Source organism: Tamandua tetradactyla, chromosome 21 (assembly GCF_023851605.1).
Source record: "Tamandua tetradactyla isolate mTamTet1 chromosome 21, mTamTet1.pri, whole genome shotgun sequence".
NCBI classification, from domain to species: Eukaryota; Metazoa; Chordata; class Mammalia; order Pilosa; family Myrmecophagidae; genus Tamandua; species Tamandua tetradactyla.
The window spans coordinates 52903554-52925998 of NC_135347.1; the positions used below are offsets into that span (position 1 = coordinate 52903554).

Sequence of the window (22445 nt, forward strand, 5' to 3'; positions counted from 1 at the left end):
CAGAAAGAATGAGTACCAACTCTCCTCAAACTCTTCAAAAAAATTGAAGTGGAGGGAAAGCTACCTTACTCATTCTATGAAACCAACATCACCCTCATACCAAAACCAGGCAAAGATATTACAAAAAAAGAAAACTACAGACCAATCTAATGAATATAGATGCAAAAATCCTCAATAAAATTCTAGCAAATCGTATCCAACAACACATTAAAAGAATTATACATCATGACCAAGTAGGATTCATCCCAGGTATGCAAGGATGGTTCAACATAAGAAAATCAATTAATGTAATACACCATATCAACAAATCAAAGCAGAAAAATCACATGATCATCTCAATTGATGCAGAGAAGGCATCTGACAAGATTCAACATCCTTTCCTGTTGAAAACACTTCAAAAGATAGGAATGCAAGGGAACTTCCTTAAAATGATAGAGGGAATATATGAAAAACCCACAGCTAATATCATCCTCAATGGGGAAAAATTGAAAACTTTCCCTCTAAGATCAGGATCAAGATAAGGATGTCCATTATCACCACTATTATTCAACATCGTGTTGGAGGTTCTAGCCAGAGCAATTAGACAAGAAAAAGAAATACAAGGCATCAAAATTGGAAAGGAAGAAGTAAAACTATCACTGTTTGCAGACGATATGATACTATACATCGAAAACCCGGAAAAATCCACAACAAAACTACTAGAGCTAATAAATGAGTACAGCAAAGTAGCAGGTTACAAGATCAACATTCAAAAATCTGTAGCATTTCTATACACTAGTAATGAACAAGCTGAGGGGGAAACCAAGAAACGAATCCCATTTGCCATTGCAACTAAAAGAATAAAATACCTAGGAATAAATTTAACTAAAGAGACAAAAAACCTATATAAAGAAAACTACAAAAAACTGTTAAAAGAAATCACAGAAGACCTAAATAGATGGAAGGGCATACCGTGTTCATGGATTGGAAGACTAAGTATAGTTAAGATGCCAATCCTACCTAAATTGATTTACAGATTCAATGCAATACCAATCAAAATCCCAACAACTTATTTTTCAGAAATAGAAAAACCAATAAGCAAATTTATCTGGAAGGGGAGGGTGCCCCAAATTGCTAAAAGTATCTTGAGGAAAAAAAACGAAGCTGGAGGTCTCACACTGCCGGACTTTAACGCATATTATGAAGCCACAGTGGTCAAAACAGCATGGTATTGGCATAAAGATAGATATATCGACCAATGGAATCGAATAGAGTGCTCAGATATAGACCCTCTCATCTATGGACATTTGATCTTTGATAAGGCAGTCAAGCCAAGTCACCTGGGACAGAGCAGTCTCTTCAATAAATGGTGCCTAGAGAACTGGATATCCATATGCAAAAGAATGAAAGTGGACCTATATCTCACACCCTATACAAAAGTTAACTCAAAATGGATCAAAGATCTAAACATTAGGTCTAAGACCATAAAACAGTTAGAGGAAAATATAGGGAGATATCTTATGAAACTTACAATTGGAGGCAGTTTTATGGACCTTAAACTTAAAGCAAGAGCACTGAAGAAAGAAATAAATAAATGGGAACTCCTCAAAATTAAACACTTTTGTGCATCAAAGAACTTCATCAAGAAAGTAGAAAGACAGCCTACACAATGGGAGACAATGTTTGGAAACGACATATCGGATAAAGGTTTAGTATCCAGAATTTATAAAGAGATTGTTCAACTCAACAACAAAAAGACAGCCAACCCAATTACAAAATGGGAAAAAGACTTGAACAGACACCTCTCAAAAGAGGAAATACAAATGGCCAAAAGGCACATGAAGAGATGCTCAATGTCCCTGGCCATTAGAGAAATGCAAATCAAAACCACAATGAGATATCATCTCACACCCACCAGAGTGGCCATTATCAACAAAACAGAAAATGACAAGTGCTGGAGAGGATGCGGAGAAAGAGGCACACTTATCCACTGTTGGTGGGAATGTCAAATGGTGCAACCACTGTGGAAGGCAGTTTGGCGGTTCCTCAAAAATCTGAATATAGAATTGCCATACGACCCAGCAATACCATTGCTAGGTATCTACTCAAAGGACTTAAGGGCAAAGACACAAACGGACATTTGCACACCAATGTTTATAGCAGTATTATTTACAATTGCAAAGAGATGGAAACAGCCAAAATGCACTCTTCTGTCCATCAACAGACTGGCTAAACAAACTGTCGTATATACATAGGATGGAATATTATGCAGCTTTAAGACAGAATAAACTTATGAAGCATATAATAACATGGATGAACCTAGAGAACATTATGCTGAGTGAGTCTAGCCAAAAACTAAAGGACAAATGCTGTATGGTCCCACTGATGTGAACCGACATTCAAGAATAAAACTTGGAATATGTCGTTGGTAACAGAGACCATCAGGAGTTAGAAACAGGGTAAGACAATGGGTAATTGGAGCTGAAGGGTTACAGACTGTGCAACAGAACTAGATACAAAAACTCAAAAATGGACAGCACAATACTATCTAATTGTAATGTAATTATGTTAAAACACTGAATGAAACTGCATCTGAGCTATAGTTTTTTTTGTTTGTTTGTGTTTTTTCTTTTTTTCCTGTTTTATATATTTTTTATTTTTTATTTTTATTATTATTTTTATTTTTTTCTCTATATTATCATTCTATATCTTTTTCTGTTGTTTTGCTAGTTCTTTTCCTAAATCGATGCAAATGTGCTAAGAAATGATGATCACACATCTATGTAATGATATTAAGAATTACTGATTGCATATGTAGAATGGAATGATTTCTAAATGTTTTGTTAATTTTTTTTTAATTAAGAAAAAAAAAACTTACTATTAAATATTGTCCATAGTTTGCATTAGGTGTATTTTCCCTTATACCGCCCTGTTGTTAACACCTTATAATAATGATGTGCATTTGTTCTAGTTCATGAAAGCACATTCTTATATTTTTATAATTAACCACAGTCATCCTCCACAGCTGGGTTCACTGTGGTATACTGTCCCATGTTTTATCCTCTAGCTTTCCTTCTAGTGACATACATGACTCACAGTTTCCCCTTTCAACCACATTCACACACATAATTCAGCACTGTTAATTACACTCACAATAATGTGCTACCATCACCTTATCCATCCCCAAACATTTACAATCAGCCTGATTAAAAATTATGTACAAATAAAGCATCAGGTCCCCATTCTCTACCCTCATTCTATCTCCTGGTAACCTATCCTCAAATCAGTTTGGGTAGAACTGACCTCATAGTGATATTTAGTCTTCCAGCCCATAAACACAGAATGTCCTTCCATTTATTTAAATCTTTGATTCCTGGGCGGGTGACGGTGGCTTAGTGGCAGAGCTCTCGCCTGCCATGCAGGAGACCCACGTTTGATTTCCGGTGCCTGCCTATGAAAAAAAGAAAAAGTATAAGTCTTTGATTCCTTTTAGCAATGTCTTTTGTTTGTGTTCAAGACCTTTACACCCTTTCTTAAATTTATTCATAGATATTTGATTCTTTAGTCGTTATGGAAAACGGAATTTTTTTCTTGATTCCCTCCCCAGATTGCTCATTACTACTGTATGGAAACACTACTGGTTTTGCACATTGATCTTGTACCCTGCCATTATGGTGAACTCGATTATTAGCTGTAATATCATTGTTATAGATTTTTGGAGACTTTCTATATATAGGATCATATCATCTGCAAACAGTGAAAGTTTTGCTTCCTCTCCAATTTTAGATGCCTTGTATTTCTTTTACTTGCTTAACTGTGCTAGCTAGAACTTCTAGCACAATGTTGAATAATAGTCGTGACAGTGGGCATCCTTGCCTTGGTTCCAAATATTAAAGGGAAAGCGTTCAGTCTTCCACCACTGAGTGTAATGTTAGCTCTGGGTCTGTCCCTTCTGTTCCTATCTTTCAAAGCATTTTTATCAAGAAAGAATGCAGGATTTTTTCAGATGCCTTTTCTGTGCCAATCAGGTTGACCAGGTGTTTTTTTCCCCTTCGAATTGTTAATGTGATGTATTACATTAATTGATTTTCTTGTGTTCTTGTGTTGAACTACCCTGGCACACCTGGGATAAAACCCAATTGACCATGGCGTATAATTCTTTTAATGTTTTGCTATAGGGAATGCCCCAGTAAGCTTCCAGCTTTCTCTCAAAGGATTGGCAGTCTAATTTAATTGTCTCAATACTAAAAGTATCCTCAGTGTAAAGGGAATTGTATTATGGTGAACTGTCAGTTTCAGAGCTGGAGCTCCAGCTCCGATGCATGAGTAAAAACACTCTCCATGAGAGCAAATGCATCACAAAGAGGAAGAAAAAAATGCTTCTTAAAAAATAAATGAATAAAATAAAAAAATACAAATTAAAAATGGGTGGGCCATGGTGGCTCAATAAGCAGAGTTCTCGCCTGCCATGCCAGAGACCCGGTTTTGATTCCTGGTGCCTGCCCATGCCAAAAAAAAGCTTCTTTTCAGGTCCCAGAATGCCTTCCCTTTTTATTTCTCAAGGAAGGTGACCTACCTCAACTGAGATAGATATGCGTTTCACTCTCAGGACTGCAAACACACCTACATCAGGACCTTGCCATCTTTTCCCCTGTGCTTTCTAACATTCCCTCTTTTCTTTGACCATTCAGGAGAAAACATCCTGGAGTTTAGATCTTATGAGATATCAATTCATTTGAATGTCTCACTGGCACTTTAAGAGGCACCTCCTTGATTTAGCTGTAGGTCCACAAGTTTACCCTGGCCGTCAGTTTAAAGAATTTGATTATATTCCCTCTCCGCTATGAATGCAACCAGGAGAGTCTAATACAAAGCTGGATATCTGACCGGTGACTACCACTTTGGATGCCAGTTGCTGGGTGAACTGGGTCAAGGCAATAAACTTCCATTTCTTCATCTGTGCACAGGGGAGCTCAGGATAGAAAATGCATAAGTCACCCTGGGAGCCCTAACATTCTTCATTCTACAGTAATTATCTCCTAATTGTTCTTGTTGCTTTTCTCTAACCCTTATTCTATACTGACTCTGTTTGAGGGTGTAGAGATGGGAACCGCATGATATCTTAAGATGTAGATGGTATACCCAAGTGTGTATTTCCCACGGCTGTATCTCAGTCTGCTGCTCTGCTCTTTCCACCCTCCATCTGTCCCTATTTAAATCATTCTCACATCTAACCATAACCTCTCCAATTCATTCATTTATTCAATAATATATATCAAACACCTACACCGTGCTAGTCCTGAGTATGTGGTATACTGGGAAACAAAAGAGACATGGTTCCTGCCTTTTTGGGATCTTATCTTTTTATAGGGAGATATATACTGAATAAACATTTAAAGAAATATATCATTATAAAATTTTAAAATATGCTATAAAAGATTAACAAGGTTTGACCTCATTTAATTTGGGAGGTCAAAAAAGACTGCTCTGCAGAACTATTATTTGATGTGAAACCTTGGAAGGAATTAGCCAGGCAAAGAGTTGTAACAAGTGTTGTTAAGCAGAAGAAACAGCATATACAAAGACCCCTGGAGCAGGGAAGGAGCAGATAGGACTAATAAAATTTAGTGTGTCCAGAGAACTAAAAGAAAGCCAACGTGGTTGGGACATACTAAGTGAGGGGAGTGGCGAGACGCGAGTGGAATTGTGATGGATTAGCTAATGCTGGCTATTGTGACTGACCAAAAAACTGTGTAAAAGTGCAGACAAGATAGACATTCTTTTCTCATTCACATAAAGTACAAATGGGTATTCCTGAGTAGTAGACAGTTCTCTTCCAACCAATGTTTCAGGGACTTCTTGGAGCCCTTTCCGTCTTTCAGTGAGCCACCAAGGCTGCCACGTTTGTCTGCATGGAGGGTTGTGCATGAGAGGGTTCTCAGGGCCCACGCCTGGAAGTGGTGTTCCCACTGGCGCACATCAAACTGTAAGGATGGCTGTGGAGCATCATTAGATTGTGGTCACCCAGGAAAGAAGTTTAGGTTATACAGGGCCTCAGGGCCATGCTGCAGAGTTTGGATTTTATTCTCAGTGCACACAGACGAGTAAGGAAATGGGAATGCACCTATGGTAAACCCATTATTAAGTCTAAACATAACATGTTCACTTGCTCATGTCATGCAATGTGCCTAAAAGCAAATTCGTCATTCCCCCCAAAAAGCAACATTCCTCTCAATGATTGCTTCTTCTTTCAGCGATGCCATCACATGCCTGCGTGTCATTTGTGCCACCTTACCTTCTCCTTCTCTCTTGTCCATCTGGGCTTTTCCTTCTACCTGCTAGGCCTGGACTGTTCCAGTACTTGCCCTACTAGGCTCTTTGATTTGTTTCCTCCTGCCCTGATACAGAATAATAATTGATGCCTTTGCAATGTAGAATATTTCTTCCCACTGACAGAGTTATTCCTGGCTGTCCTATAGGATACCATTTTTGCAGTACGAAGTCATCTGGGAAGCTTTGTTGATCATCAGAGCACAGTGATCACGGAGAAGACTCTTTCTAAAATGCACGTCATCCCTGCTCAAAGAATGTTACTGAGTTCCAATTATCTACTGAAAAAAGTTCTAGCTCCTATGGTTTAGAACTTTCCAAACTTTTCACCTGTACCTCTCCAGGGCAGCCAGGATGCCCCAAAACAGCTAGGATGCCAACTATCCCCCGGAGTTCAAGCAGAGTTGGCAAATTCCTCCCTCATACCATTCATCTTTCCTGGGACACCCTCTTCCTACTTATCTGCCTCTCTGAATCCTATTGATCCTTCAATACAACTCCTCAAGTTTCACCAGCTCCCCTTCTCTAAGAAGCCTTTCCTTGTTCCACCAGCCAGAGACAAGCTTTTGGTCTCTGGAGTTCCATAGCACTTACCTCCCAAAGTCCTTTGCACAATGACTTGCAAATACTGGATTCACAATTCATGCTGAAATTATTTAAATTACATATTGTCACTCCTTTGGCATTTATCGTGTATTTCCTTATATTGACATTTGTCCTTTCCCTTCATTCTAAGCTTCTTGAGTAGATACTTTTCCCAGTGTCTGAAATAGTATTGGCACATCCTCAAGAAATGTATGGGTTAATTAATGTTTTTTCTATTATTCCTGTGACAGCTTACTCTGGTCTTTAACATAGTAGATGTTCGAAAACTCTTGACGATTTGTTGTTGTTGATTTAATATGCAATCCCTTCTAAATGTAGTCAGTTAAGCCATGATGCTTTGGCTGGGAAAAACAGCCCCAGAGGAAGGCATTTAGGTCAAATGTGCGGACCAGAGACTCTCAGTGACTCCCTGGCCATTTGTAGGTGGCTTCAGACTTTGCTTCCTCTCTCCTTGCGGGGGGCCAGCTCTGGCTTTGTCATGGAGCATTCAGTGACAAATGCTCCACTTAACTATTCACAGCTCTCTTTTCCTCAAGCAAGCCGCTCAGGGAGTGGAGATGTTTTTCTGGGGGGGTTGGCTTTTTAAGTTTACCACATTATCAAGATTTTTCATGTGACAGATAATGCTAGAGCCAGGTGAGGGCACCAGACTGAACGGCTGAGTTTTCAGAATTTACCTGGCTCCGGTAGGGTTTTACTCACCTAAACTGTTTTTTTTTTTTTGGTATGCTGTATGTCAGGGTCACATTTCATTCTTTTTCCCTGTGAGTGTCCTGTTATTGCAGTACCGGTTGTTGAATTTTTGTTTGTTTGATGGTTGTTTTTGTTGATTTCTTTTTTTTGTTTGGGAAACCTGGGTCTCCCGCGTGGCAGGCGAGAATTCTACCACTGAACCACCCTTGCACCCTTCCTCGCCTAAACTTTTGTAGGGTAACATCCTCTAGTAAAATGAGCCCCTGGATGTGATAGCAGTCCCTCCATTCCATTTCTCAAACTGCCCTGATTCTAAACATTCTTATTTGACTCAGATGGAAAATTTAGTTCTGTCTTGTTTTTCTCCCCATCTTAATTGGTTTTCCGTCTGGAGATCTCAGAAGTGGGGTTTTGCTGAACACATCTTCTCTTATGTAAGCAGGTTCACCCTGGAATTGGGGGAAGGAGAAGTGCACAGTGATGTTTAGACTTAAATCCCACCTACCTGCTTTCGACCTCAAAAAGAAAGGGCACAACGACTGTGGGAGAGGCTCTGCGGACTGCGCTGGTGGGCAGGACTCAGGTGTCGTGCATGTGCGTGAGGTCCTGACGCTGCCTCCTCAGCTGGCCCTTTTCAGAGTCTGGATGTGAAAGTTAAAGCGGCGTCATTAGCGAGAGGTCTGAGGCTTCAGGAATCTCGGGATGTCTGTTTCTGGGACTCCATCATCAAGCAGCCGAACTCAAATCAGCACCTAAAAATTCATCAACACTTAAGACATTTCTGGAACTGAATCTTCTCAAAGCTGATCTGAAAAGCCAGTGGTACCTATTTAAGATTTCTTTCTCTCTAAATCAGTTGTAGAGCAAAGAAAACACATCTTTGCTTACTGTCTCAGATGTGTTTCCAGTTTTCATTGGAAAGAGAGATTGTGTTCATATGAGATGAGAATCCCAGTTCATATGAGACTGTGAGGGCTTCTCAAAATATAAAGCACCCTTAGTTTCAACTGGGCTGCTGCCAAGAAGAGGGTAGGATAGAAAGAGTTGTCTCAAATTTTTGCCTTTTCACCTTTGGCAAGCAGTAGTACCTGGTGGCCCACATTTCCATGATGATAGAGATTAGGCAGCAAGCGGTTTTGGGGGGCATGGTATAGCAGTTCTGTGGAGGCCTGTCCTTGGAAGGGTGCCGACCAGCTTCAGTGTTCTGCACTGTAATTGTTGTCACGTTACCCTAGGGTGGGTTCCTGGGGTCGGGAAGGGCAGCCTCTCCCTCGCTGCCTGGAGGCTGGGCCCATCTGACAACCATCATGGGTAGATTCTGTGGGCAGGGCCCCCTTTCCAAATTAAGTATTAAATTAGCATTATTTCATCTTTATCCAAAAATGCTCTCAGAGCCTAGACATGTCTTTCTTGCACACTGGAATCTGAACTGTCCCTACAGGAAGAGTGTGGCCTTCTGCAAGGCATTTTGGACCGCGAAGCTTTGTGGCTGGGATCCCACTAAATGCCATGCTGGGGGGCGGGGAGCTGTGTTCTTTCATCCCCAGCCAGAGGAGGGACCACTCAGCCTGGTTCATGCTCATCATCTTAACCACAGGCTGAGGATGGAGATTTGGGGTTATTTTCCCTTTTTTTTTTTTTATACACACAGTGCCTATTTAAAACTCTTTGCTGAGGGACTCTACCAATTACTCGAAGAACTTGTATTTAGAGAGAGACAGACTGAAGATGTGAACTCAATGGATAGCCAGTAGTTCTGCATGTGAGTGGCCTGTGCTGAGACCAAATGCAAATGGGAGGGTGGTTGCACATGAGTAATAATGTCAGAACCAGAAATGACCATCTGTTAGCACTTGAATTGGGGGATGATTAGAAAAAATACACACTCTCCTGTCTCTTTTATCTTTGTTATTACAAGCTCAGTGGACTCAAGTTCATGATTATTATGGGCAATATATTTTGCATGCTCAGTGAACCTGCTGTCTCCATGACCGTCAGTGATGTCCTCTTTGCCAAGTCCAGTGCTGTCCTTTCCAGCTTTCTCGTAACTCTCTGACATGAATAATTTTCTCCTTGGAATATTGCCCTTGGCCCCTATAGCACTCTTCTAGTCTACCTCCTCCTTGTCCTCAGTCTTTTGAGGGTGCCCTCCCCTCTGCTTTCCCTTTCAGTGTTGGTTCTGGAAAGGATTCCATCCCTAGCCCCTTTCTCTTCCCAGTCCCTATCTTTCTACCACTTCAACAGAAAGCAGGAAGAAGTAGAGATAAGGCACCCAGCTGAGATTCTAGGACTTTGTCATGCCCATGGGACATCAGAGAGGAGATGCCTATGGAAACTATCTTGCAGGCAGTCGGATATACAGGATTGCTCTGGGTCCTGCTCCTGTTTCTTATCTGAGGATAGGGCTAGAAAAAGGCAGACTTGCTCATGGGGCAACAGAAAGGTGGTGGAGCAAGAGAGAGTGCATAAACCATGTCCATTGAGGATGAGGCTGAGGGGGAGAGCTGGCAAGCTGAAGACATTGGGTCTGTTTTGATGGCTAAGACCAGAATCATCTATTTGATGGATGTCAAATTCCCATATCCATAAATGCAGCAATGGAGCAGGATGGAAGGGGCAATGTGTGAAAGAGGCAAGAAGGCTAGACTTTGGCCACTTGGTGCCTGGGTGGGTCAGCCTGGGTTAGAGGCACTGGGGATTGGGCAGAGAGAAGAGTGGTCTGGGTAGAAGATAAGATTTTGGAGTCTGCAATACCCTGAGGAATGTTAAGCATAGAACCTTGGAGAATGAAAACATTTAAGGGGTGACCAGAAGGAGAAGAAAAAGCAAGGAGGCTGAAAAACAATGTTACATAGAAATAAGAACCAACCTGGATTGAGCATTTTCTCTGTACCAGGCACTGTGCTCACTGCTTTGCATGCATTTTATCATTTAGTGAACATAACTAGGGAAGATACTTTAGGGGGAGAAAAATTTCAGGAAAAGGAATGAGCATTCCCTCTGCCAGGAACGTCTTTGTCTCACATTCTTGACCTGCCACTTTCATCCAGTTCTTTGGGGCCCAGCACAGTGAGCACGCCTGCCTGGAGCCTCCCAGGCAAGTTAGTTTCTCATTTGGAATCTCCTAGCACTTGGTACATTTTATTCATTCAGCCAACGAGTGTTGCTTTCCCACTATTTTGAATTTATGGTGTTTTAATCTAATTATATGATTATCACTTGCTGAATCCTAGTTCATTCATTTTAAAGGTTGAATATCTAGCATAAAATGTGATCCACAAGATAATTATTTGCTCAATAGATGAGTAATGTAAAAGAAGTTATTTATTCAAGATTCAATTTAAACCAGAGTAAGAGAAAATTTCTCTTCAATCCACATCAGATATAAGTGGCTTAATTTACTAGGATGGTCATGAATTTGTGGCTTGGTTGTATGGCTGTTTTCTGCTATTTTAGTTTGCACTGCTCAATTGACACTCCTGGCTAATGTCAGATATTAACCAACTGTCAAACTTCCCTGTAGCACAGGAACATTCTCTGAATACTTATTATGCACAATTCAATAATTATTAACATTTGAACTCTGTCTAGGCTGAGCAAGCCACATCAAAGTTCTTTTTTCACTAGGCCTTTTTAAAATATCAAATATGGACTGAATGAGTAGGTGTCAGAGTAACTGACTTTGTAAACTAAAAATCATAAACTTAGATTCATTTGAAATACTTCATATGGAATGCACATATAAAAATTATGAGCACTTGGATTTTTCCCTGGTAGGTAATAAATAACATCTGTAATATTCCTCTTCACCTTTTTCTGATTAACTTCATGTCTGGCATATTTTTCCCGACACTCCTGTTTCATGTTGCAAGAATTTTGCCAAGGATCCTCAGTAAGTAGTGTGGGTGTAACAGAAAACTTGCAGCAATCAGGTTTAAATGCAGACACAAGGGCAGGATGAGTTTGGTGGAGGAATTTGTAATGGTGGTCGAACCTCCCTGCCTCACTCTTCTCCAGGACACACAGTCGACAACTCCCAAGTAACCAGGTGTCTTTTTGTTTCTTGGGTTCTAAAGTTTTCTGACCCACGAGGGACATCCATGATTATAGACATTTGATTTAGCTTCAAAAAAAATACTGGGCTGTGCAATGGTGGCACAGTGGCAGAGTTCTCACCTGCCATGCTGGGACCTGGGTTTGATTTCCAGTGCCTGCCCATGCAAGAAAACAAAATCTATTTCATATAAAAATGCTAAATAGAGTAGAAACTACCTGTTCCTCCCTGTCCCAATTTCCTGGATGATAAATATGGAACTATTTTAAGGAAAGTGACTTATAGGTATTGTAGGTACACACTGCAGGCAGAATAGGGGCCAGGGGATGGGTATGAGAAGGAGGCAAATTTGAGAACTTTTAAATTGCTGTAACTGACCATCCGTGGTGAGACAGGAAGCCCTCGTGGGACTGACCTGGGCAGTACCCAGCTCAAGGCCATCGCAGATACGGAATGCTGCTGCTCAATTCCTGACAGCCCTATAAACTCCAGCTTGTACGCTGGGAAGGCCAGTGTTTATGGCTATTTGGGGGCTTTTTTTTAATCTCAGGAAACCAAGCAAAGGGGGTCAGTCAAGTGGCTGCCCAGAGTGCAAGGTTTCTAGCCAGTGTTTCTTAGGGAACTATTTTTAGAGGGAAACTTCTTTTTTAGATCCACAGTGAGTTTTAACAAGAAGCAAAGAACACATTCGCATCTGCGTATACAAGTCCTTAACTCACAGAGGGAGATACAGGTCCCCCTGCCCTAAGCCCGCAGTTACTGGAACACGTGAAAACAAGAGCAGGTGGGAGACTCCATGCACGTGGGCATGGGCACGCCCGCCACATGGGCCTGGGTGCATGGAAACTGTGGGAGCACGTGCTGCCTCGGGAGGGAGACGGGGATGGGTGCCCCAGAGCCCTGTTAGAGACCCCAACTAACTGGCGAAACAGCATCTGAACTTCACTTTGAATTCAGACCCTTTGAAATTGCATTTGCATTGAACCATAAAGAAATAGCCAAACAAATGTTTAGTTTAAGTAAAACTTGAGTGCAAATAAAGTCGAGACATATGTGGCTCACACAAACAAACAAGGCACTTGAAGAACTTTTGGTTTACACACAAAAGTTGAAAGTAGTGTTGCTAATTAAACCTCAATCTTGCCTGTTCATTGAAACATACGTGACAGGATTTTATATTAGAAAAATGCCTCAATCACAAGATTTCTAGAAAAGCTGCTTTTTTCCCCCACTTAGTCAAAGTGAGTAAGGGTTTACATAAGGAAACATGCAAGTATCATTAAAGGTGAAAATGGATTCACATGGCAGAAAAAATAAAATGGCTCATTAGAAGGTAGAATGAAAATAAATTATAAACCAATATTTGTCAGTTATAACAGCAATCAAAATCAGAGTTCAATGGAAATGAATGTCAGTTCATCAATGGGGACAAAACGGGACTAAACCCTAAAAGTGACAAAGTAAAGCTTCTGGCCATGAATACTTTCCCCTAACCCTGTTCAAACTCTGGAACATGAATGGAGAAGCAAATATATGTTCCTTCCAAATCCAGACACAGAAATTCTTTGTGTTTTACTTTGTTTTTGTTTTTTTCCTGGTGGAATGATAACTTCTACCTACTTTCCTCATTTTTGCAAATCTTGGGTAGAAAAGGATGAAAAAAATCTCTATGATACTGATAATAGCTAGCATTCAGTGACAGTTAATTCTGGATGTTACTACCCATTTCATAGGGCTATTGCAAGGACTAAATGAGTTAACATACATAGAACTTCCAAACAGTGTCAGACACATAGTAAATGCTAATAAGTACTAGCTGTTATTATCCGTAATGTCCTATTGTTTTATGATACACCAGGTACTATGTTAAGCACCGTATATGCCTTATCTCATTTGCTAGTGTTATGCTGATTTCACAGATAGTCAACCGAGGCATGAAAAGTTAAGAAAGTTGCCCAAGATTGCATAACTTGTAATAATAGTTAACTTATAAATTAGTTAATTTATTGCACACTTACTATATGCTGGACATAATGCTAAACATTACCACAGTTGGGCCACACAACAGTTCTGTGAAGGAGCTATTATTATCTCTGTTTTTCAGAGGAGGAAATTGAGGCCCAGGAGATCTGAGCCCAAGGTCACCTAACCAGGGCATGATGGGGTTGAGATTCCAGCCCAAGTAGCCTGGCCCAGGGCAGCATGGCCCGCCCTGCACAGCTGTGCACAGGGCATGTGGGGAGCGCCAGCACAGAGCTGCAGCCTTCCATGTATCCCTCGAGTCCTCACTCCCATCCCATACATTGCTGTTCCTCAGGGTCGCAACCCTGAGGTCTTCTTAAGCCACGTTCTCCACCCACGTCCTATCCATCCTCCTTGAGCTCCATTTCAGGGAGGAAGAGACAGGAGTACAACCCTATAGACCCCCACCCCCGCTGATGCTGAGGTCTACATGCCTGCTCGAGCCCCTGCTGGACCACCCTAATGCCGAGAAACCACCCTCTCCCAAGAAAGCCCATCCTGTCTGTCTTTGGAAAGCTCCAACCATGATACACACATTCCTTAGATTGAGCCAAAATAGTACTATGCACCTTAACCACTCTGTGCCTCAGTTTCCTCATTGGTAGGCTTTTGCGAGGAATAAATTAATGCAAAGCATAGAAAACAATGCTTGGTCTGTGTTGTGGTGTTTGGTGAACGTTAGTGGCTATCACTGTTACCTTTTTAAAAAGTCATTTCTCCTTATTACTTTTGCCAGAGAAGTTTTATAAAACAAATCCAGTCTTTCTTGAATTCACCCTTTTCACCATCTTGGCAGCTGCAGCCTGACCTCACCTGTCTACAGCCAGACTACATAGTAGTTAGCCTTCTGGAAGGTTGCGTAGCCTCTATTCTGCATCTCTCCACTCCACTCTACATGCCTTGTCAAGAATTGCTTTTCTTGGGTATTGCTTAGGTATCTTATTGCCCTCCTCAGACCCCAACAGGTTCTCAGCTGTTTTCTTACTTTGGGTGGATATAAAGTTCTCTACTAATATCTTGTGGAAGTACACACCCATGCTATTTTCTCTAGCCATGGAAACTTCCTGTCTTCTATGAACTTTCCTCTTCTTATTTGCAAGTCACCTAACATGTTTATCTTGTTTAAGCATTATGTAGCTAAAAGTCTGAAGGCTTTAAGTCAAAATGTTAACAGCAGCTAATACATTTACAGGTAATTTTTTATTTTCCTGTTTATACTTTCTCATGTATTTTCCAACTTGTATATAAGAAACAGAAAGTACAGTCATAGATTTGATAAGGCAGTAATTTCCACAGAGTCAGGTTGGTGCCCTATACAGCTAGGAGAGCAAGGTTGCCTTCTATGAAGTACCTAATAAGATAAGAAGTGTCTTCCAGACATCTCCCAGTTCCTTCATCCTTTGGTGAAAGCATTACCCATCACTGATTAGGGACTTTCACATATATATTAGCCTCAGAATCCTTTCTTCAAACGAAAATGTAGGAAAGTACAATATATTTACCTAATGCTGTGGATTTTTCCTTAAGGGTTGAACCTCTCTGGTTGAAATGAATATGGGGAACCTGGACTTTAGAAAGTCACTCAACCTACCATCTCTAAGACAACTCTTGAGGTGTTTCTGGAACCTCTTCTTGCACTAAACAGCACAGTTTTCAAACCACTGGTTCATTCAATCTAGAACTTTGAACTCTTTCAGATTTCCAGAAGTTGCTCAGATAAGGAGCTCTGTGCATTCACTACCTAGTAAATAAGTTACCCATATTCCTCATTTGCCCTCAAAATTTCCACTGATCTCCTGTCAAATCCAAAATCAATTCAGATGACTCATCCATTGTATAACTGAGTACTTTTCTCTGGCCGTAAAGCCTTATCTCAGATGTGGCTTTCAACTCAAAGGAAAAGAGAAATATTTGTTTATGATTCTCTCCCAAACCCCTGGTTTCTGCCCAGAAGTCACCAGCTAACAAATGCAGTAGCCTTTCCTCATTTGTCAAGCTGATAGATGTGATATTTGACACTTCAGAATCATGACCTGAAGCCTTCTGCTCTCTTGGCTCTCAAAGCAATGTTGCATCCCTCTGACCCTTCTTCTAAAGATGCTTCTCCTACTGACCACAGCCAGGAAAAGTTCCCTGCCTCATGGATTCATGTCAATTATAAGAAAGAAAATTATAAATCAATTTCTGTCTTAAGCATTGGTACAAAAGTCATTTTTAAAATGTAAATCAGGTATCTGTAGAGCAGAATGAGCATGTGTTGGGAATGTTTGTATTTCTTTCTTGTAATTTTTTTTTAATTAATAAAAAAAATTTTTTTAATGTAAATCAGGCAAGAATTAAAAGGATAAACATCATGACTAAAAGGGGTTTATTCCAATGTGGATTTATTCCCAAAATCAATAACTATAACTCATTACATCAAAGTAAAAAGGAGATTAATTAATGATTCTCATTATAGACTGAAAAAGCATATACAATTTAATACTCATTTATAATTTTTAAAAGCTTTTAGTAAATTAGGAATAGAAAGGAACTTCTTTAACCTGGTAAAGTGTACCTGCAAAAAATATTATATTGGCATTATACTTGATGAAATATTGAAAACTTTCCCCCTGAAATTTGAAATGAGAGGGCAATTCCCACTATCACTAGTTTTACTCAAAACTGTACTGGAGATTATGGCCAGTGCCATAATTAATAAAAATAAATAACTAAAAGCTGTAAAGAAAATACAGGGAGAAACAACTGTCATTATTTCTAGGTAACATAATAGCATACATAGAAAATCCAAAGGATCTATAGATAAAGGATTATAATTAACATGTAAATTAGCAAGATACAAGTGAATATGTAAAAAAAACCATATTTTTATGCCAGCAACAAACATTTATAAAAATATATATTTTTAATATGTTCTACAACTAATTGTAATATGTTTTGAAATTTATTGCTTTTTTGTATATATGTTATTTTTCACAAAAAAAGAATTGTGTTTTGTAGGATGTTAGCTTAAAGATTGATTTCATGATCTTTTTTGGTCATTTGAATGTGTTAAGTATGCAGAAAGTGTTTTGTTTAGGAAAAGGAGAGTACTTTTCCCCTAAACTCTAATTGTTGCAGAATGAGAAACAGGTATGTGTAGGACAAAATGGATGGATATAAAAAGTTGTAAAAGTCTTGCTGGAAGTGAATTTTATTGGTTGTGGTTAAGGTTTTGGCTAAGATTTTATAGTTTTATAAGATTTTTATTAGTTTTCTTATCAGATGTATCTTCATGCAAAACAAGAATTTGGTTTTCGCTTTGACAGTATTTTCTTGGATTATTTGTTTGTTCTTAGTGAGAAGCTATAAAAGGTTTTTAACAATCTGAGTAAATAAATTCTTGCTGTTAAAAAAAAAAAGATTCTATAAAGGCTCCATGCACTAGGATAACATTCCAAAAACCTACAACCTCCAGATGGGTCCCTGTACCAGATAAGTTCTGAAATGCAGTGGGGCCAGCCCTTCCAGAACATCAACTAGTTCCACCCTCCTATCCCATATTATCCACAGCCCCTTCCAACATGAAAAGTTAGATTGGGCATAGCCCAAATATCCTGAAAGAGTGAGAGAAAGATCAAAGGTGATGGTGGAGTTATACAGAGAAGGGTGGGTTTAGCAAATGAGTGTGAGTGCTAAATCGTTATATTGATATTTCTTTAAGTCTCCGGTATCTTAGAGCAGCTAGAAGTACAAACCTAAAATGGTGGAATTGTAACCCAGACCAAACACTGAAATCTGTTCTACAACTAATTCCATCAACATTGTATGGATGTTCATTGCAGGATAATTTTCAATAGAAATAATAAATATACAGGCAAACCTAAATATCCATCAACAAAGGAATGGATAAATAAAATGTGGTACTTTTGTATGCTGAAATACTAAATGGTTCAAAGGAATATATACACATACATAATCACAGAGCTCTAAAAATCACAATAGTGAATGAAAAACAGCAAGATGCAGCATTTGTCAAATTTATGACATAGGCTCATCTATGTCTAATTAAAAATGCAAAACAGTAATATATATTATTCCTTGACACATATGTAACCGTATTTTTAAATGGCTGAAGGATTCACTAAATTCATGATAGCCGTAGCCTCTGGAGCAGGGGACAAAGGAGACTTCAACTTTATCTTTAATACCTTGTTCCTTTTACTTAAGAAAGCATGTGTGACTGATGGTTTAGAAGCTTTATGGACCCAAGAAGATCATGTTGTTGTTTTCTCTTTTTTTGAAAAATGATATATATACAAAAAAGCAATAAATTTCAAAGCACATCACAACAATTAGTTGTAGAACAGATTTCAGATTTTAGTATGAGTTACAATTCCACCATTTAGGTTTTTACTTCTAGCTGCTCTAAGATAGTGGAGACTAAAAGAAGTATCAATATAATGATGAGCAATCATCCTCATTTGTTAAACCCTACCTTCTCTGTATAACTCCACCATCGCCTTTGCTCTTTCTCCCACTCTTTACGGGTATTTGGGCTATGCCTATTCTACCTGTTTCATGTTGGCAAGGCTATCTATAATATGGGATAGGGGGGATAGAACTAGTTGATGTTCTAGAGAGGCTGGCCCCTCTGTATTTCAGGACTTATCTGGTCCAGGGACCCATCTGGAAGTTGTAGGTTTCTGGAAAGTTACCCTAGTGCATGGGACCTTTGTAGAATCTTATATAATGCCATAGGTGTTCTTTAGGATTGGCAAGAATGGTTTTGGTTGGGGTTTGGCAAGTTATTTTAGAAAGCAACTTCTAACTGAAGCTTGCATAAGCGTGACCTCCAGAGTAGCCTCTCAACTCTATTTGAACTCTCTCAGCCACTGGTACCTTTTTTGTTACATTTCTTTTCCCCCTTTTGGTCAGGATGGCATTGCTGATCCCACAGGGCCAGGGCCAGGCTCACCTCTGGGAGTCCTCTCCCTCGTCACCAGCGAGACTTCCACCTCTGGATGTCATGTCCCTTGTAGGGGGGAGGGCAGTGATTCCATTTGCAGAGTTGGGCTTAGAGAGAGAGACCAGATCTGAACAACAACAGAGGTCCTCCAGAAGTAACTTTTAGGCATACTTACAGGTAGGCTAAGCTTCTCCACTACCTACATAAGCTTCACAAGAGCAAGCCTCAAAATCAAGGATTTGGCCTATTGATTTGGGTGTCCCTAACGTTTGACACATTATCAAGGGTTTCCCTGGTGGTAAAGTTTAATAATTTCATATTTTTTACTCCCATCCCTCAAGGGACATTGCCAATACTTTTTGATTATCTGCTTAATATACTCTGGGATGTATCTAGGCATTACATTAAACTATATGAGATTAATGGCCCTCATTCTTATTCTGGGCTCCCTGTGTTTGGATTGTTTAAATGAAGATCATGTTCTTAAGGCCAATTGATTCCTGTGGGGATAAACCTATTGTGCATGGGACCTTTTGATTAGACTGTTTCAGCTGAGGCATGCTCAGGTGGGTCCTAAGCCTCTTCCTGAAGTCCTTTATAAGAGGATCAAGCACAGAAGTGCAGAGAGAAAGCCAGGAAGCAAAAACTGAAAGCAAGGAAGCCCGCAAGAGAAGATTGAGAGAAGCAGAAGCTGCCATGTGATGGAGAAGTCCAGTTTGGATGATGCCTTGATTTGGACATTTTCACAGTCTCAGAACTTTATGCTTGTAAGCTCAAAAATTCCCAATGCAAAAGCCAGCCCAGTCCTGGAATACTGCATTTCAGCAGCTTTAGAAAACTAAAACAATGACAAAATGTTAAGATCCGTTACTTCTGGGTGGGAGCTCCTAGGGCAATAGTTTCTCTTTAATTTCTCAAAATGAAAAAGCAAGTTAAGTTGAGACAGCATCTTTCATCATTTAGTCTTAGACTCATTTGTTGTTTATTTAGGTACGATATGTTCCTGTTTGTTTAAAGAAAAAAATGTATATAAATATAAGAATAGCCTAGATAGCTAAATTTTCTCTCCTTTTTTTTTTTTTTTAACAAAGCATACTTGTTTTATTTAACAGACATTCTTTGGTACCAAAAAACGTGGCCTTTATATAGTCTGGTGAGGAGTAAACCACGAGGTTCACAGCTTTACCACAGTATGTATTTTAAGAATGCACTGCCTATTGTAGATGTCCCCACTCACCTCAGCCACTGGAAGCATCCATTAGAAGCATCCGTTTGTATTGCAGCCAAAATATACACAAGCAAACAGAGAAACGAGACGTCAAAGACATTTTCTCTTTGGTGTTAAAGACTTACTAGTGGGTGTTTGTTAAGACTGAAGGTCTGAAACCACAGATGTTATTTGATCAGTTTCCAGTATGTCTCTATAGTACCATTTCCGAAAGACTAACAAAGAATGAACTTCCCGCCTTTTCCTCTGACAGTGCTTCCTAACACCCTGAGGAGCACAGGAGTCCTGCTTTGCAGGGGCCAGGGCTGGGCGAGGGGGCCTGGGGTGGGGGGGGGAGCTTTCAAAGTCTTTTACAAAAGCAAGGCAGACCCTGGTGCTGGCCTCTGCACTTCTGCAGACACACCACCTATTATGGCAATCTGCCATTGGACAGGCAGTTTAACATCATTTGGAAGCATTCCCAAGATGATTGCTGACTGGTCGTATTTGAGAAAATAATAGATGAATGTGGACTTACTCTTACAACAGCCACTAGGCCCAAGATTGAGGCTTTTACATTACAGAGGTAGGAGAGTGGGGTGGGGACCCTCCTAACCATCCCCTTGTTCAGACCCTTTGTTGGTTTAATTTTGGAAGGAGGCTCCATGAAAGCACTGTGCTCTGAGCTGAGGGCTCTGGGAGGCCAGCGGGCGTCCAGGGAGCAGGATTGCTGACCAGTGGCTGAGCCTTCCTGCGTCAGGAGCGAGGTCTCTGCTGCAGAGCTGAAGCCTGTTCTCTCTGGCCAACTTTAGCACTGATAAAGGAAAGACTTTTTAGCTCTTTCCTTTAGTCTGTCTGGCCACCACCTCTCAGTTGGTTACAAACTCAAGAGGGGAAGGGGTGCATGAAAAACACGAAGATCAATTAATAGAAGATCTTAAGATGATAACTTAATGTAACTCATGATACCAAATGATAATTTGCACACCAGACTTATTCTTATACACGTACTTATTCTGTCTGAATAGTTAACTTAGCTTTTCTTACTTATTTTTAGACTTCATAAGTGTGGTTAAAAGTATAAGTATATGTATATTTTTCATGGCACTCTTGGATCCCCATATTTTGAGAGAGACTTAAGTAAAATGTACATTTTTATAATTTACTATATTATATTATTTACATAGGTATGAGTGCCCAGAGAAAAGGTATTTATATGATGCAAACTTTTCTTAAAAGGAAAAAAGAAAAAGAACCCACCAACACCCTGCTTTAACAGAACACTATGGCCAGCTGTATGTTGGCAGAACACAGTGATTTTAAGGATGAATTAGTGTTCTAATCTCTGTGGGATTTCCTTTATATTTGTGGTGGTTTATGACTGACATTGAATGTAACTGTAGCTTTCTGTTTATATTTAATGAAAGATTCATTTCTGTGGCAGGATACACATTTGCACTCCAGCATTGAATAAAAGCTACTGTTCTGCAAGGAGGATATAAAATGCTGATTTATAACGACACGTTCCAATAACAGCGTCTAATGCTTCCAAACTATTTCTAATCAGGTCCTGGGAACCGCATGGCTCCAGCAAAGGATGGCTCTTCTCTTCCAGAATTGTCAGCCTTCAACACATCTGTCCATGCTGCAATTCGACACAGAAACTGGAAACTGCTGACAGGTTACCCAGGTAGACAGCTTAGCCTAGCAAACTTGCCTCCCACCACAGACAAGGCTGGCTTGACTCTCTGGGTCCATCGTCCTCCTGGGCCATAATCCCTTGGCCATTTGTCTGCAGAGTGAGGACCTATCACTCTTGCTCCAGCCCCTTCCCTCCTCTGTCATCTCTCCTTTTGTCTCTTGCTACTGAACTCCTCAATGCTCCTGAGCCCTATCTCTCTCCTCACCCCACTCACACACCTGAAATACTAAACTGCCTTTCAAAGCTTTTGTGATTCCTCCTGCGATGTGTCACAACCAGGCAACTATTCCTACCTTCAAGACTCAGCCTGTTCCCAGCTCCACAGCGCCCATTGTTGTGAGGACCCACAGTTACAAAAGGCTTTCCCACCAGGCCCAAGGAGAAGTTTACAGAAATAGCAACTGCCTTTTGCAAAATGTAGCTCTGGGCCTGCTGAATGAGGAGAACGGATTTAATCTAATGGTCCTGACCAAAAACCAAACCAAACAAAAAAACATTAAGAGCTAACTGATTTACTAGAGAGGGTGAAAAGAAGAAACTCCACTCTAATGCTTTGTGGAAAATAAGGATTTCAGATATATGTACTTTTAAAGGCATAGCACGTCTCACTAGCATAGAGGATCTCTGAGAGCTACACCCTCAACCAATGGCTGGTTGCTTCCTCTGGGCACATTGTTTCAAAATACATCCTTTCTATGCTTTTCAAATAGATGATGGTGGTGATATATTATACACTTACATGCTATACAGTTATCCAAAATTTGTTCGAAAATTTTGTAAGTGCTGCTTTTGCAGGGCTAATAAAACAATTAACAATAATAATAATAATAAATAGATGGTGGTTAAGGCTGTGATGCAAGTAAACAGTGTAGAGTTTTGTTGTTTGGCTTGGTTTGGTCTGGTG

The 22445-nt window shown here is 40.0% G+C and overlaps 1 protein-coding gene across 2 annotated transcripts in view; it reads left to right on the plus strand.

The window, feature by feature from the left end:
* Positions 1–22445, plus strand: part of ARSB (arylsulfatase B) — a 191507-nt gene that overhangs the window by 164751 nt on the left and 4311 nt on the right. For both annotated transcript variants that reach the window (XM_077139343.1, XM_077139344.1), the window contains exon 7: positions 21407–21529. In XM_077139343.1, coding sequence (XP_076995458.1) covers positions 21407–21529 — 123 coding nt within the window. The remainder of the gene's footprint in view (positions 1–21406; positions 21530–22445) is intronic.